The sequence below is a fragment of the Lepisosteus platostomus genome, chromosome 7 (genome assembly GCF_059453375.1).
Source record: "Lepisosteus platostomus isolate fLepPlt1 chromosome 7, fLepPlt1.hap1, whole genome shotgun sequence".
NCBI classification, from domain to species: domain Eukaryota; kingdom Metazoa; phylum Chordata; class Actinopteri; order Semionotiformes; family Lepisosteidae; genus Lepisosteus; species Lepisosteus platostomus.
Window position 1 is genome coordinate 43,939,009 of NC_142617.1, and position 17,540 is coordinate 43,956,548.

The 17,540-nt window shown below is 48.3% G+C and overlaps 1 protein-coding gene across 1 annotated transcript; it reads left to right on the forward strand.

Annotated features, from left to right (window-relative positions):
* Positions 1-14: 14 nt before the first annotated feature.
* Positions 15-11,721, forward strand: nuak2 (NUAK family, SNF1-like kinase, 2). Its single transcript, XM_088640670.1, has 6 exons — positions 15-242; positions 5,913-6,033; positions 7,382-7,533; positions 7,992-8,057; positions 9,690-9,942; positions 10,070-11,721. Exons 1-6 carry the CDS (start codon positions 15-17, stop codon positions 11,104-11,106), a joined length of 1,857 nt encoding a protein of 618 aa, XP_088496796.1. The 3' UTR covers positions 11,107-11,721.
* The last annotated feature ends 5,819 nt before the right edge of the window (positions 11,722-17,540 follow it).

The following is a 17,540-nucleotide window of genomic DNA, read 5'->3' on the forward strand; positions in this document are numbered from 1 at the left end:
CTCGCATTCCCGCGATGGATCAGCGCACTTTAAGAAGCAGCGGTCGGTCTCTCTCGGCTCTGCCGGCCGAGGGCTCGCTGTCAGCCGGCCAGGCTGCCGTGCAGGGCTGCTCGCTCAGACGCCACGCCGTGAAGAGGCATCACCACAAACACAACCTCAAGCACAGATACGAGTTTTTAGAGACTCTGGGGAAAGGCACGTACGGTACAGTGAAGAAAGCAGTGGAGCGATCAGGACGAGTGGTAAGCTTCTCATTATTATAGCCCGTCTGTGACGGACTACGGAGCAGTACAACGCGCGGTTTCTGTGACTACCTGGTTTAAAAGGGTGTTTATCCCGGTACTCCACAGTCCAGCTGGGACACTTTCCTGCAATTTCTTTGTCTCGGGCTGTGGAGGTTCGCGATTCCGAGGGTGTCGCTCAGACGGTGTGTTTGTCTTTCAGCTGGACGGTTTACAGGACTAGCGAGACCAGAATATGTTTAGTCATCTAAGCAATTGTTTTTTACCAACAAGCTTCCACGTGTATGAGACATTTGTGGCGTACTCTAAACGTTGTGTGTCACTCACACACTGTAGTAATGAACGCGTATGAATTTTGGAGATCGGGATGCGAAACATTTAGATTATTAACAGAATACTCTTGTAGCTTCAATACATAAAGAGCACACAATTTGAACATTAATTTGCATATAATATACACTGTATATTAGGGGTGAACTCTGCTTCTCATCGGCTCCGCTCAAGTTTTGTGCGCTAATATTTTCATTATCTTTCCGTAGTAGTAGCTCATTGTTTTTATTTGTAAGTGAAACAAAACATTCGTGACTGCGGAAAAACCCGGACTCTTCCCGGCAGGTGTTGATAGGTGAGTGAGTGCGGGAAGCGAAAGTAACAACAACAATAGAAACGACAATAAAAACCTGTCTGAGTCACCGGTCAGACGACCAGAACACACACGAGAAGTATGTTTGCGCTTTAGTCCCGGAGACGAGCCTGTTTCAGAGTCATTCCCTCTTGAGAGCTGGTCTTCGCCCACTCGAAAGTGCTGCACGGGGCCACCACCTGCCAGCAGCACGAGTTTTATTTTTTTCTGGGGGCTTCACACGAACTGCTGTAGTTAGTAGCAAACGTGCGGAAAGCCGAAGGGGACGTTGAAAAAAAAGATACGCCGCACTGCCAGATCTTCCTAATCACGGACTGGAATGACGTTGTGTATTTAAAAGTCAAATCGGTTGAGATCGTGTTCAGCATCCCGTTTGCCTCTGTAAAAGGACTGACCCCCTCAGTGCCGCGGTGTTGCATAAAGGGGTCGCTCCGTGCAGAACCCCTCCGGTCCCCTACCGCCCCCCCGTCAGGAAAGAGAAAGCTCTGTCCCTCCTGGTCAGCCCCGGGCTCTTAGATTTATATCACCTCCAGCACCCAGAGCGGGCTGCTGGAACAAAATCAATCCACAGAGCTCGGAAAGAGTTCGAAATGACTTTTGAAGCTCTCGGGCGGTGTTGCGTGCCAGGAAAGCGGGTGGAGGGGTGAGCCGAGAGCTTGCCGTGGTCTCTTCTACCCTGAATCGTGGGGATGGAGAAGGCACCACTTGCATAACAATCGTGCCTGTTTGATGAATTAGTTCCACTTCATCAAGTAATTTCTGGCTAATTAAGCTCAGACTCCCAGGACACAGCTCTTTGTGAAAAGCATTGAAAATGTTAGGCAACCCCCCCCCCCCCTACCTATCCAAGACAAAATCCTGGCAGCAACAGGGACAGCTCAGTGCACGAAGTAGAGAACCCCAGCAGGGCACTTGTTGATAAATATACAGTTCTCAAAGGAGGCGGGGTGGTGGAGTTTTAAAAGGGACAGCTCTCTGCGGGGGGGGGTCCTGTTGCCAGTTCAGCCAAGCAAGAGAGTCGCCAGGGAGATCTGCTCTGAACCTGCTGGCGGATTCCCGGACATGCAGGATAAAAGCAACATGGCTGCCTAGTGTGTTACAGAGTTCATCCTGTCAGACGGCTGTGAACGCCCCATGCGAGTCCATGGTAAATTCACAACACACTCTGCTCTGCGATTGTCAGTGCGGCCACTGTGGACGTTCAAGACTCTGGTCAGGCGGTTTGCATTGTGGATGCAGGTCTGTGGGCTGTAGCAGTTGCAGCCTGGGGTTGTGCTGCAGCCGAACAGGAGGCTCTTGTGTCGAGAGGAACCCGTTTCCTCAGCTGTGCAGCTCCGTGTCCAGGTCAGGTGAATGGCCTTTCCCTCTCTGCTTGTATCCGAAGGGAGATGCAGCTCGTCAATCATCAGCCAGTGGTTCCCTGAGCCGTGCTTGTCCTGACCGCTGACGCCATCCCGGGCCAGCGATGAGGCAAGTCAGCGCCTCGAAAGGCTCTGTTGCACATAATTCGATCACAAAACAAAATCCTTAGGAATTGCTGGGTCACCTCCAAAGGACTGGTGTTGAAAAGAATTTGAAAAATCAGCTTTGGTGTCCCATAGCTCCATGTAGGTGCCACTTTCAAAGTGCTTGACAACGTTGGCGAAAGGCATCGGTAATGACTGGCTTGAGGCAGGTGGAGGAAGGCCATAGACTAGCAAGTACACTGTGTAACTAGTGCAGCTGTATATTATCGTACAGTTGAACCAGTAACTGTCTGGAATGCCAGCCTGATCACATGGGTGAGGTGTGTCTTCGTCTTGCCTGGCAGACACGGGAGTCTGTTCCTCTGGTGTCTGATCAGCCCTGGAAAACCTTTCATAATGGCAGGAGCCCTGCTGGGCCTGCTGTTTCCCAGCAGTGTGGCGGAGGTCCCCAGCCGCCTCTCGGAAACGCTCACAGTGCTTAGAGCTCTGGGATCTTTGCTTCAGGGGCACACGTAACCACAGCCCCCACTGTGGCCTGGTCTTGTGCTCCGTGTGCTTCTGCGGCTGTGGGCGTTTCTCCTCCTGCTGCTCCCTGTGCTCCGCGTCGGGCTGCCAGCGTTTCCCAACCGGTCGGGCTCTTTGTTTGCGGGAGTGTTACCAGGTGCCATGGGAGAGGGCTCGCTTCCTGAAGTTTGAATTCCTTTCCTGGCCGCGCTCCCTTGTACCTGCCAGTTCCTGCTTCTCCCTGTGGGAGCCGGGCCTGAGCTACACTTGACCCTTTGAACCTCTCGGGGAGTTTAAACAAAGCCAGCCGTGCTCTGTGCACGTCGCTGCCTCTCGGGAGACACTCCTGGGACACTGGGGCAGCAGGGCTGAGCCGTCACGCGGGTGAAGGTTTAAACAGGACAATAGATGGGCAGAGAGAGCAGCACAGAAACCCACAATGTTTCCAGAGTGAATAAGCTTCCCTTCTTAGCCCTGGTGTGTTCAGGGCTGAACCTGTTCTGGTATTATTGTCTCTTGAGCACACCAGTGCTAAAAATAAACTACAGATCTGATGCATGATAGAAGAATTAGATGTTTTTACAATGTCTTGATCTGTGTAATAAAAGAAAACACGACGACAATAACAGCACTATGTTGACCTGTGTGATTTCAAAGTGAGAGGAAAGGGTTCAGTTTTCACTTGTGGTCTTATTTTTCCCCGCATAACAAGATGTGAGCTGTTGAGAAGAGTAACTTTTAATGTCGGTGTTTAAATGCAACAGAGTTTTAGCCTGTGGCCTTCAGTGTGAGGCATTGGGAGGAGGCTCTCTGTTTTGGGCTCTGGTAACGATGTGTCGAGATGCCCAGTGTGCTGCGTGACAGAATTACCGGCCAGGGTATCTCGTCACGGCGAGACTGTCGGAAGTTGTCTGAAAAGCTGATTTGCGGTGAAGGAGTCCGTGTGCGCAGGCAGGCTTCATGGAATCTCCTGTGCTGCTGACGCTTGTTTTCGAATCGGCAGTGGAAACAGCCCCGAGCTGTTTTCACAGCACCAGCACAGCGATCAGATATGCTAATGAGGCAGCTGGCACTGCGTGTTGAAGGTGACCCAGAGAGGCGCAGGCTGACAGAATTCCACAGGCTGCCTGTCTCCACTCCTTCCCTCCCTGCCCCGGAGGTCCCGGATCAAAGAGCACGGAGATGGAGATGGCGCGGCTGCACGCGGGCGAGGGGTCAGCCTGACGGGCACCTCTGCCCCTCTCGTTCCCGGAGGGGTGCTCGTGACTCAACAGCTGGCTCCCGAGCGTGGCTGGCAGGGATCAGAGCAGGGCTTTTGGTCTGTACTGGTCTGTCTCCCGATGGGGGGGCTTCACAGGCTTCATGTGAGTGAGAGTGAGACTGGCGCCGAGCGCCGAGGTGCTGCAGCTGTAAGAGCACATGGGCAGGGAGCGCTGTGTATTTACACGCGTGTCCCTGAGCACAGAGGTGAACACTCGGCACTATGTCTTTTCGGAAAGCAGTGATGGCGAGCGCTTCTAGCCCATGTTCTCTGTGCTGTGTGGGCGTCTCCCTGGTCTCTCCCCCCCAGCTCTCTTGAAAATGAAACGGAGGTTTATGTGCAGGGACTGATCAATCATCTCGGCTCTGTGCCAACGTCGCTGCAGTAAAAAGTAAAAAAAGTAACTCTAAGCCAGCGAGCCACAACCCAGCTCTCCCTGAATGTTTTATACTAAACAGTACTTCTTATCTCTAAATCATGAGTTTGGAGTTTGGACACTAACCAAGGGTGGCAAATTCAAATCATAACAGGATTCACTATAGGCAGACAAGGAAGATTTTTTCATTTCAAATGGCAATAATAAACATGCAATAAAAAACAGAAATCTGAAGTATAAATAATATGAATTAAAGTCTGCCTGCAGTATTTTGGAACTGTTTCCTATGCATTGTGATCATTCTATAGTGGAAATGTTAATCAAATAAAACAACCTTTAAGCAAAGTCTGTCCCAGGCATTGGAGGCTATATTTCTAAAACATCTTTCTACATTGTTGAGATCAGTTGCTTTGGAAAATGGAAAAAAATATTGTTAACATAACAGATGTTTACACTGCCTTCAGGGTCCTTCAATTTTCATTGTCAATTTCCATTTAAAGAAACAGCTCTAAAGATAGTGTGGTGGTAAATGTTTTATGAACATGCTGAATACAGCTCCAGCCTCTCCAGTTACATCAGCACGGTCTGACATTAGGGGTGTGCTTATTTTTGGAGAACAATAACAGAGGTCTGTAGAATGAACCCGAGCCGCTCATCTCCTATGGGAGCTCTCTGCTGGTGAGGTAGAATATCCACAAGGGCTGTTCCTGCAGTTCCTGAAAATAGCAGCAAAAAGTTTGAAGCTGCATATTAGATAATCATTGTTGCCAAACAGGTTTTCCTCCTGCCAGGAGTGGCTGTGGGTAAATGGGCTGCAGACTTATTTTGAAAGTTGGATTGGTTTTGCTCTTGTCCTGGAGCACTTCTGTGAAACTGGGCTCCACGGCTCAGGAAACCTCTGCAAACGCCCACCAGCTTCTCTCACCTGGATGAAATAAACAGCCTGAATGATGGACGGATTCCTCTTGATAAAATATTCCTCCTGCCCCAACTCTCGACCCTCTGCCCCCTTCCCTGCTCACTGTCCGTGTTGGACAGCCCATGCCAGTGTCCCCAGTGACGGTGATAGTCTGTCCCAGTGGGATTCCCGGGAATCCTGCTGGCATGCAGGCACCTGTCCAGGTCCTGGTGCAGAGAACTGGTGGGGCCTGACCTGGCCTGGGACTCACCTGCAGTATTTTGGGTGAATCATCAGTTATTCCTCACTGAAGAACTTTCAGGTAAACAGGAAAGTTCTTTAATGCCACATGCTTGACTTATTTGGGGGGGAAAAAAACTCTTGCTAATTTACAAATACAGGCTCCTCATATTGCAGAAATGCTTTTAAAAAAGTACTACAGGTAAAGTACTTTGAAATTGAAATAAAGGTGATGCATATGATTCTGTTCCTGGGAGCTCATTTAAGATTTTTTTTTACCAGGTTGCCATCAAGTCCATTCGGAAGGATAAGATAAAGGACGAGCAAGACCTCATACACATCCGCCGAGAGATCGAGATCATGTCTTCCCTCAATCACCCCCACATCATCACTATCTATGAAGGTATTCCCCAACTCTCCAAACACTAACTGAACACCCTGCAGCCCTGCACTGTAGCACTGAGCAGCTCCAATTGCAGCAAAACTGATTGTTCAATAAGGTCATTACAATTTTGTATATTCTGCAATGTGTTTGTGCAGAGAACAGACTGGAGACGTAATCAGTTTACTCTGGGAACATACAGGATCCTGTTAGGAGTTCTGGCTTCAAATAGAACAAGCTGGGTCCTGTTGTTTACCTTCATCTGTGACTCAGCACCAGACATGCCAGTTTGTCAAGGAGCAGAAAACCTCAAAAAACAAAAAGACTGACAGCTGAATGAAGCTGTAATTGCTGGCAAAAAAGGGCTTGCGTGCAGGAAAACAGAGCAGGGTGGAGGAGCCAATCCCCTGACACTGCATCAGAGGTGCACGGGCTCTTGTGTGCAGCTGCATGATTGTCTTCTCATGTTTGCCTCTTCCATGTGTGTGTGTCTCTATTTCATTTCAACACTCCGTTTCACCACAGCAATCACAACTGCTCTTGCACAGATCTAGCAATCACTTCCTGGGGGGGTGTTGCACAAAAACTCTTTTTTTTACTTTCCTCAAGTAAAGCCTTGATGGAAAACTTGAAGCGACGTGTCCGTGAGTAGTATATAGTTCCAGAGCAGTGTGAGATGTTGCACAGTGTAGAAGGCAAAGTTAGTCAAACCTGAAAGGAATTGTGCACATGGACATGAACTGGGTGGAGAACAAAAAAACAAATGCTCTTCCTCTGTGTCCAAAAGAACATGAAGTTCATATAGTAAAAGCAGAAGAACCTTTTAGTTAAAAAATGGCTCTTCAGTCCGAATCTGAACAGTTACTCACCCTTTGTCTATCAACCTACATAAGCATTTAAAAAAAATCAGAAAGCAGCAAGCATGTTAGAGATCCATGTCAAATAGTTTTACACACAAAAGATTATAACAGAATCCATTTTTAAAATTTTGACTTAAGTCATTCTACGGTGGTTTAGCTCAGTGAAGTAACAGTGAGCCTCCAAGCTGTGCTGGCACCAGCTGGCTCGCTGTGCTTGAGGCCGTTTGTCTGTTTAATTTCCAGTCCGGTACTTGTGACAGCTCTCTGTTCTGCCTCTTGCTTCTGTGTCTGTAACCGTCTTCTAACAGTGCTGCAGTTGTTTCAGCTCGTAGAAGTGACGTGAAATAACACAAAGACCCTCACACTCGATCAGCTTATGTAACCTGGCTTGCTCCAGCGAATTATGCAACGAGTGCCCCTGGGCTCCAGCCCTGTGCCAGGCTGCAGCTCGGGCAGAGGGCACACACAGCCCTGCCCACCCTCAATGACCTGTCCCTGTGCGCCCGCAGTGTTTGAGAACAAGGACAAGATCGTGATCGTGATGGAGTACGCCAGCCGTGGAGACCTGTACGACTTCATCAGCGACGGGCGCACACTGACGGAGAGGGAGGGGCGGCACTTCTTCAGGCAGATCGTCTCTGCCGTGCTCTACTGCCACCGGGTAAGACACAGAGCACAGTCCCCAGCACAGTTACACAAGTGACACCCCTGTTATAGAACAGCGTTCTTTGAGAAACATCTCAGTGGCAAAATAACAGGGTCCTGGCTTGGTCAGTGGCTGGGACCCAGACTGCAGCACTGCAGAGCTTCTGCAACAAGATGCATCATTTCAGGTCCTGGAGTGGACAGGAAGCAACTGCTGCCAGCCCAAGCAAGATATCAAAAACCAAAATGTATTTCCCTGTCTGAAGTAGGAAGATTTCTGTTACTCTGCAAGAAGTTCTAACTGATCTGAGTTGACCTCAAAGTGCACAGTCAAGTTACGTGGGCAGAATGGTCCCCTTTCGTTTGAAACAAGTTCTCTGGTTTGTTACAATAGCACAGAGGGTTCTGGTGAAGCTGGGTGCATGCTGGACCACAGTGCTCTTATCAACACTGCTCTCGTGTTGTCCTCTCTAGAACGGGATTGTGCACCGGGATCTGAAACTGGAGAACATCCTGCTGGATGCCAACGGCAACGTGAAGGTGAGTAATGAGGGGTGCATCTGAAAATGGGGTGCTCTCTGCACACACTGAAGCTCCTTCCATTGTCACAAGAGCTGCTTACAGTAAAAAGCTTGTGTGGAGCCTAGTTTGTCTGGAAGCTGTTAAGGGAAAGAGAAAGTAAAGGTGTGGAGCCGTCACTCGCTTGCACAGCCAGTGTGTCTGGCTTTCCAGATGTTAATGGCAAAGGAGAAGCAGGATGTCCTGAGGGAGGCCAGACTGTGGCTTTGTGTAACTGTTTAACCCGCGAGTTCAGATTGCAGTTGCTACAGATCCTTTATTGCCCTACATGCTGGCTGCTGATAATGGAGTTTCTGTAGAACAGCATTGAGGCAGCCTGCCAGTACCTCTCGTGCAGTTACTCACGCACACACATTCGCTCTCACTCTCCAGCTCTGCCTGCCTGTCAGCAGCCCCTGAGGATACAGTTCCCACATTTTCACTAGATCAGGCTGAAAAATGGAAGATTTGGACATGGTTCTTAGAAGATCCTAATTGACCATTTAAAAGGAGTGAGCATCTCCTCACAGGAGCAGCCCCCAATTCCCCACGAGTCCTGAACTCTTGTTGGAGTTAACAATGTACCAGTACCAGTTTAAAACTTCAGTCCATCCTGCAGGGTGTCAAGAGAATTATTGTATTTTTAATCCATTATCTTGGCTCCATACCACATGGAGTTTGTTAGGAGTCTTATTAGAGAATGGAGCTTGGAGTGATTTTGCCACAAAAAGAAGAGAAAATATAATTAGAAGTCTTAATCGGTTTCTGTCCAGGATGCTTCTGGTGTAAATTCCAGTGATATTTTGAAGGTTACTCCTCTGAATCTCTCTTGGCATGAGATTCATGAAACTGGTTCCCAATTTGTCTTTGCCCGCCTAGAGACGAAGCTGCAAACATACCAGATGTCAGGAGCTGCTGGTCTGATCTACTGTCAGGTGTACTTTGCAAACCCACCCTCTCATGAACTGCATGCCATTGTGCTCTGTGTTGTGGGACGGCTCTGATAGCACACCTGGCATGCAGCAGATGGCCACTTATCAGCTCGCACTTTCTGTAATTTAGATAAGGCGACCTGGGAGGGGTGGGGGACTTAAATAAGACCTTTTTTGTTCATTGTCTGGCAAAAACATGGCACATTATTGCTTTATTATTGCAAGATCCTGTACTTTGGTCAATACAGCTCAGTTCCTGTCACAGTTGAGGTTTTAACCCTTTTTCTGAAAGCCGTCGTATTTGTCCGACAGTTTTTCCTGCCTAGTAATTCAAACGAGAAGCAGCCGATAGCTGGTGTGAGCAAGGGGAAGACAGACTGTGGGATGGGACTGAAGTGCCTGTTGTTCAATCCAATACTGTCATACATCGGCAAAAAATCTTTTTAAAGAATTCTACGCATTCCACCTCATCTCTGTGTATTTTCATAATTTGATTTGAGGGCTGAATACCGTCATTTCCATTAGGAATGACTGCTGATTCAGAATGCGAAACCGGCTGCTATAAATGGGTGCGTTCTTTCAGCTTCAGTGCTCAAAAGGCCAAGCCCTTCCCTTCTCACCTGGATAGTTGCAGTGATGAAGCATCTGCTAACGATGCCTACATCTGCTTGTTTCTCCCCAGCTTGCTGATTTTGGGCTCTCCAACGTGTACCGGCGCGACACTTACCTGCAGACGTTCTGTGGCAGTCCGCTCTACGCATCTCCAGAGATCGTGAACGGGCGTCCGTACTGCGGGCCGGAGGTGGACAGCTGGTCTCTGGGCGTGCTGCTCTACACGCTGGTCTATGGCGCGATGCCCTTCGACGGCCTGGACTACAAGAACCTGGTGCGGCAGATCACCAGCGGGCAGTACCGTGAGCCGTCCAAGCCATCTGGTAAGAGCTCTGCTCAGAGCCAAATTTAATGAAAGAAGTCACGGATTAAAGGTCATCATGTAGACTGTGTGACTGCTGTGCTGATAGTGCTGGTGAGCCTCTCTGACTCTTGCCCTCTGCTCCCCAGACGCCTGCGGGCTGATCCGCTGGATGCTGATGGTGAACCCGGAGCGCAGGGCCACAGTGGAGGAGATTGCAGGGCACTGGTGGCTGAACTGGGGGTACCGCTGCCCCCTGGTGCCTGAGGGAGAGGCTGCGAGGGGCAAGCAGGGTGCAGAACCAGCCCCAGAGGGGGACTCATCCGCGGGGGGCCTGATGGGCCTCGCCGACTGGCTGCGCCGCACCTCCCGCCCGTTCTTCGAGAACAGCTCCAAGGTGCGCTGCCTGCTGCGGCCACACGCCGGCGCCGGGGGCCCCGTGACACGCCAGCGGTCGCTGCGGAGGTCGCGCAAGGAGAACGACGTCTCCCAGACCATGCAGGAGGGGGGCTCTGGCGCCAGCCGCCAGCCCAAAGGCATCCTCAAGAAGAGGGGCAGCCTGAAGCAGAAGCCTGCCAGCGAGCCCAGGAAGGAGGAGATCGGAAACGTGGTGCCGGACTCGGAAAAGCAAGTCCCGCCCCCCCCAGCTGTGCCCAGGAAAGGCATTCTGAAGAAGCCAGCGAAGAGGGAGTCTGGCTACTACTCCTCCTCCCCGGAGAGCAGCGACTCCGCCACCTCCTCCCACGCCCCGCCCCCCCACCAACGGTGCTCCTCTTCGCACCACAAAAGCATCCTCAAGCCCAATGGCAAGTTCTCCTCCAGCGCCACCGAGCCGTTCGGATCGCTGGACCAGCTGGCCTTCCGTGAGCGCGGAGCCCGGACTCGTCCCAGCGGGGCCGTCAGTGAGGACAGCATCCTCTCCTCTGAGTCCTTCGACCGCCTGGACCTGCCGGAGCGCGACAGGGCGGCGGCGGTGGCCCCGGTGGGCGAGCCTGCAGCCCTGATGAGGGGGTGTGTTTCTGCGGACGATCTCTTGGGCCTGGGAGACGGAGAGCTGGAGGGCCGGGGCAGGAGGCCTCTCCTGTGGGACATGAGGTGCTACCAGCACAGGGTCGGTGACAGCACCTTCTCCCTCACCGACTGCGAGAACGTCACCGAGGTCTACAAGCAAGCAGTGGCCAGATGAGGTCCTGCTTCTGGGACATGGGGAAGTTTTGTACTGGAGAGGAAAAGCCCGGATCTGCAGCTTCCTTAAAGGAGAGCTGGAGATGGCTTTGAGACTGGAACTGTCTGTCAGGCAGGCGCATTGACGGGACAGAGGGATGTTTATTAGAGAGGGGCGAGCTGTTGAGCTCAGAGATTGCAGTAATTTCTGCTGGATACAGGAAGGGTTAGGATTTTGCCGTGTATGAACTGACCCCAGAGTTCATGTTGCAGTGTACAAAGCTGAGTTCCTGGGTTTAACTGGATCAGAACAGTCCCTTGATCAGAGACTGCTTTGCAAACCCCCTGTATATGTAGAGTAAGAAGTTTTCTCAACTGTAAACACTTTCTGTAAACCACACCCCGAGCACTGATGAGGCAATAGAGGAAGCAGGCTTCTGTACTAACAAGCCGTCCTCGTTGATGTCTGTGTATTCTGTTTAGTCTTGTACAGGGAGGCTGGGGTCTCCCCCGAACACTGGGCCTGGTGATAAAGGTCACCTGCTCGCACACAGGTGCCACACCAGTGCAGGACGGTGGGATACAGAAAGAGGATATGGATTCTCAAGAGAGGTCGAGATTACTTAGAAAGCAGAAAGGAAGGATTTAGAAAAAAAAATAATGAAGACAAGTGTTGGAAAGCAAGGCAAGCATGAGAGGAGGTTTAACGAGGAAGGTCGGGTTGGTTAGGTTGAGTGGAAGGGACAGGGTCATGGTGGTTCATGGTATGTTGCCAATAGATGGCCAGAGAAGGGATATTTGTACTTTGTACCACAATATGCTATTAAACAATGGGTTTGTGCCTGGACTACTGATGACAGAAGTAATAAAAACCTGTATCAGGTTGCTTGAGTTTTATGCATGTCTTGTATTCCTTGTCCGGATTGAAATGGTACGAATGAACACTTCAGTGCAAACTACTGTATTTGCAAAACCTACTGCTGAGTAAAATGCCTCATGAAACATTTCAAAGACTGGAAGAGAACAAAAATGTCATATTAAACTGGATTAAAGTACTACGTCCAAGTACTGAATCCTGGGACTGCTGGACAGCAGAGGGACAGGATCCCCTGTCCCTGCAGTGACCCTCGTGTGCCAGACTCTGTCCAAGTCAGCGCCCAGCAGCGCTGAGACCAGCGCGGGCATCCTGTGTGGCAGCTGAGCGCAGCGCCCGACAGCCTCTTGGCCAAGCCTGGACGGTGGTGCTATGAATCGGGAATTATGGATCTCGGAGAGAAGGACACGCATGCACCATGTTAGCTGGGCCTGGGTTCGGCACGCAGGGTACCGACGCACTGTCACTGACCAGCAGCTGCACGCAGGTCCTACTGCAGATACAAAAGGGGCAAGCTTTAGGGATGAGCAGTTTAAATCGATTGTTCTTCAAGCATAAATAAGAGGAAGAATCATGAATATGTTGCAGACAGGAACAGTTCTTCATCTTCAAGCTAGATATGCTGTCTGTTTTTTCTGTTTCATCCCCAGCTGCCCTGTTACTGTACCAATTGCTGTGAGCCATCAGGCCAGGGCTGACTGTAACACTGTTTGAGCAAATAAGCAGGTGTGTTAAGTGCCTAAATTATTTTGTGCTTTGTTTTTAAATCCCTTGTTTGAGTTTGATCCACAATGGGTCACTTAATAAATACAAGCAAATGAAAACTGTCCGAATCCTTCTTATTGTTCTTGATTGTTTACGTTGTCCTTTGTCCCTGCAAGCTAACGTTGGGAGAAGCAGCCATCTGCTGCTCAATTTTTAAGCAATGCAAACAAACACATTGGTATTTCTATGCTGGTGACCCTCCCATTGACTCTCATCCTATGCTTATTGTGCTCTGCCAATTTTTAATGGTGAAATTTTTAAGGCTGAAATAAGACCCTGACGTTTTGGCACTGTCAATGAACAAAACACCATGTTGTTTAGAAACAAAAGTAATTTCTTGAAGCCATGGGAGAGGTAGCTTACCTATAAAAGATAACCTCTGATTCTCAGGCTTTATTTTTTCATAGTTGGTCCTCATTAATACAGACACGTAGAAACAAGAACCACAGAAGGCACGATCCCAAACAGATCTCAATCCGAGACTCAGGCAGACCTTAAGAGTCTCTCCCGTTTCTGAGATGTGGAGACCAGGGCTGAGAGATCTCTGAGAGCAGAGAATTCGGGGCGGGAGAGGAAGAACGAGGGACATTTCCTGCAAGCTGCTGGCCTTGAAACTGATGCAAGTAAATCAAGACACATTTTTTCGATATGCCATTATTGGACCCTTTTCTCTGTCCAGGCATGGGCCGGTACATCTCCTCTATATTGTGGCACATTTGGTGTGTGGTACTGCCACGGACTTCCAGGACTGGGTCTGCAGATGGAACTGTACTGTAATTCAGGACGAGGAGGCAGGATGTGACAGAGTGGAAAGAAGTAGAATTTACTCTAATCACAGGTTGCTGGTGGCTTTGTGGTGACTGATAATCCCACTGTGAACTGCAGCTCCCCGAAGCGTTAATTATAATGGCACCATCAGAAATGCTGTCAGACCACGCATGATGAAGCCCGGGAGCTCAAAGAGGAAAGAGCTGGCATAGACATGACTCCGGAGGAGGGGGCTGGGCTGGCAGTCAGCCCACATTCACATTTCACTCTTCATGTGAGAAGCACGTTAGCAATTCTTGATGAAATCACTTGGCACTCGCCAGTGAAAGCTGCCGGCCCCAGCGCTAAGCCATCTGCACCAGGAAATCTGCCCCGGACAATCGTCAGTGCATTAACTATTGCAGCAGCAGCTGTTTGTGCAGGATAGGAATGCTGCTGAGCTCTTAGATGTTTCATCAGCCAACTAAGGTCTAGCACCAGAGATCAAGAGATTCCTTCGATTTCTCCAGGAAAATAAAATCAAGTTTATCCTCACTGAGTTGAAACACTCTCACAGACTGCATTTCACTAGTGGAATACTTTGGCCTGATTTCCCCTCTCCAGGACTGTCCACTGTGGCCACATCATGAAGAGCTGCTGCTGCACATAGACGCCTGCCTCCAGTATTCTGTGGCAGAGTCTCTGAGCCCAACTCCCGATCTTACCCAGGATTGGACCTGCCTACATATATCAGATGGATCTGTGATACGCATAGAAATGACTCTCTGAATTTATTTTTTTATTTAAACCTAGTGCAAAACACAAAAGAACCTATTTTTTTCAAAGGTCCTTTTTCACCTTCTACAAATACATATTATTATAATACAATAACTCAATATAATCTCAAATTTCCTGAAACAAATGATTATTTAACCATTTAAGCCTTGTATACAACTTAAAAGCTTCCTTGTCTTTACCTACCTTCTGACCCTTGGCTTGGACAAAGCATTACAACATATATGAATATTATAATGCACACCATTTGCAGTCTTGGATCTGTAACTGTATTTCATCCTACTAAAATATTCTCTTGCTGTCATATTAATTAATACATGATGGACCTTCAAAAATAGCAATAAAAAAAAAGATTGATAAGTTTGATATACTAGCCTTACTGACTGCATGGATCTGGACTAAAAAATAACTGTGTCAAGGATTTGTTGACATCTCTAGTAACAACGTTAGTCAACAATACAGTAAGAGATAACAGCTGCCCTTTCTGAAGATGAGGTATAAAGCTACCTTATCAGCAGAAGCAGGTTATTGGCAACACTGCTATCAACGCAAGCACTGAGAGATCACGTAAATGAAGATTAGATTCTGCTCATGACTGCAATAAATTATGGATTTGTTTTCTCCTATAAGACCCATTTTCAGTTAATTATTGCCAGGTGGAAAAGTTCAGTTTCGTACAAATGTGGGAGAAATATGTACCATCGTCCACTGGGTCACTTTAAGACAACTGCATGATGGGATGAAGTCATAGTGGGACAGAGATAATAGACATGCAAATTCAACAGAAACAGCAGGAGTAGAGAAAGCACATATAACGTCAGAAGCCAAACTGTACAAATGTCATCTACTGTGCCATTTACGGTATAATGTAACGTTTATATGATATGAAAATCTGTACTGCACAGGTTTTATCTTTCTTCCAAACTGCCAAATGACAGTCTAGAAAACATTAACAGAAACATTTTATTCTAATGTTACAAAGTTTAATTAAAAATATATTATATTTCTAAAAGTTATCCATGTGCTGTACTTATTTATACTCTGATGAGTGTTTGTGAGGAAGACAAGACCCAGTTTTCCAGACCGCTGTAAATTCCAGTCAGCTTTGCTGTCCTGCAGCACTGCCCCGCAACCTCCTGGCAATAACTCCAGGTAGACTCCTTGGTCACACAGCCAGCCTTAATCCCTGCAAACCAAGAGCTGCTGACCAGCGGCTAACTCTGAATCTGAGGACAAAAAGATCAAACTGGATGTGGCTTTAATTTCAACATATTTTAAAGCTCTGAGTTAATGCTAGTCCAGTTTTATCCCACTTTAATTCTCTTCAGTATTGTCTATTAATATTGTCTCCTCTGTTAGCACTGTCTCCTCTGCTGTAGCCTTTGTTTCTGTGGGGGTAAGAACAAGTAATACTGAGTCATCTTTGTCAGGATTTCTGTCCTGAACTGACTGAAGATCAGCATTTTCAATGCTCTGTGTTGAAAATGCTAAAAGAAAAATGCTAGAGTGAGAGAGGACAACCAGTCCGCACTCCTATCTCCTCCTCTTCATCACGAGCCAACAGGCCCGCACTCCGGTCTCCTCCTCTTCATCACGAACCAATCAGCTTGTGTATTTCTTATGCCAAAAATACAGTACATGCGAGAAATCAACAATAACAGACAAGCAGAACAAAAGATCAAATCCTTGACTTGAACAGATTTGTTTAATATCAACCTTAAAACACAAAAGCAAATAATGGAAAGATAAGGGTCCACCACAGAGAGAGCTCTACACATCCTCTTAATGCAGAAGCGCAGCGTTTTACAGGTAACGATTCTTATGACCAGACTCGGTTATCTTAAAAAGTGACTCTGACCAGAGAAATCCTAAAGCTGCTCAGCAGACACATCTGACCCAGAATTCAATACATGTCCACAATATCCACTACACACAAAACTGCCTCATATCTTTCCCACTGTTGGTTTCTCTCTGCCTTATTTACAGAGCTTCGAGCAACACCCTCAAATACCATTTTATCTGTTCCTGATACTACAAGGTTCTTGCAGGTTTTCTAAAAAAACAACACGACAAAATCCCCCGAGACATGACGTGTTACAGGAAGAATGAAAATCAGTTTTGATAAGGAAGGAAAGTTTTCAAAGCATCCAGTGTCCCTGAGAGCCAGCTTTGCCTTTTCATTCTTTTTTTTTCTTGGCTTGGAATAACGCCTGTAAGGAATCTTCAGGAATCTGCTTTGCTCGTTAGGGGATTTTGCAGTCAGGGAAATTATCTGGAGTGTTGAACTCAGGATTTGAAAAAAGGATTAAAAAAAAACGTTTCCTTTTCATGTCCACACTTCCAGCCCAGTCCCCTCGTCGCTGCCTGTGACATTTCCAGTGGAGAGCTGATCACTCTGGGCTCCTGCCAGGTGGCTTCCAGAGTACGTGACTCTGATGTCCAACCATCACTCCCCTCCTGCACATGCTGATACACTGACGTCTCTGGCCTTTTCTTTTAATCTACTGGGCCTACCTCTTCCTGGTAACAGCATAAACATTGATATGTTCACTATGATCTGCAGTTTCTCTGTGATCTGACCACATGTAAACCATGCATTTAAATTGCTTTCCCACACTGTCCTATGCCATGCACTGCTTTCCTGTGATTTGACTGCATGACTACACTCTCCTGTTTCACCTTGATTTGAAAGACAGAAGGATCAAATTGGATCTGGCTTGAATTTCATTATGTTTTAAAGCTCTGAGTTAGTGCTAGCCACCTTCCACCTTTTGTCACAGAAACCTTTTAAAAGGGCTGAGCTCTGGGACCTGGCATGGGGGCAGTACTGACTGTTGTAGGGGGAGGAAGGGGCGTGGGGGGCACAAAACAATTACAATGCTGACACTAATAATGAATTGTGAAGATCAACTGTGAAGAACAACAAACTAATAACAGGGCCATGACTCCCACAGCTCTGGCCAGAGCAGCGCCTGCCTGACTGCAGTCAGAGGAAATAGATGCTATTTGTCACCGCCTTTACAGTAAGAAACTGGACCGGGACTATAAACCGGTAAAGTGACAAATTCCTCTCCCAGGAACAGGACTCACACAGGCCCGTGAACTAGGTGGTGGTTGTTAGCAGGGAGACCACATCAACGTACATGGCGCCCGGGTGTGAAACTCACGACAGCACACGCTCACTCACAGTCACACGCTCACTCTCCTGCTGCTGAACGCTTCCTGTTCGCAGATTGGCAGCAGCACGCGGGTCAGTCCTGCCGGCCAGTCTGCGC

Excerpts from the sequence above, each read along its gene's own strand:
- nuak2 (XM_088640670.1), top strand. The coding sequence starts at position 15 with ATGGATCAGCGCACTTTAAGAAGCAGCGGTCGGTCTCTCTCGGCTCTG. Across the intron at positions 6,034-7,381 it reads CATCATCACTATCTATGAAG|TGTTTGAGAACAAGGACAAG; the intron begins GTATTCCCCAAC and ends GTGCGCCCGCAG. Across the intron at positions 9,943-10,069 it reads TGAGCCGTCCAAGCCATCTG|ACGCCTGCGGGCTGATCCGC; the intron begins GTAAGAGCTCTG and ends TCTGCTCCCCAG.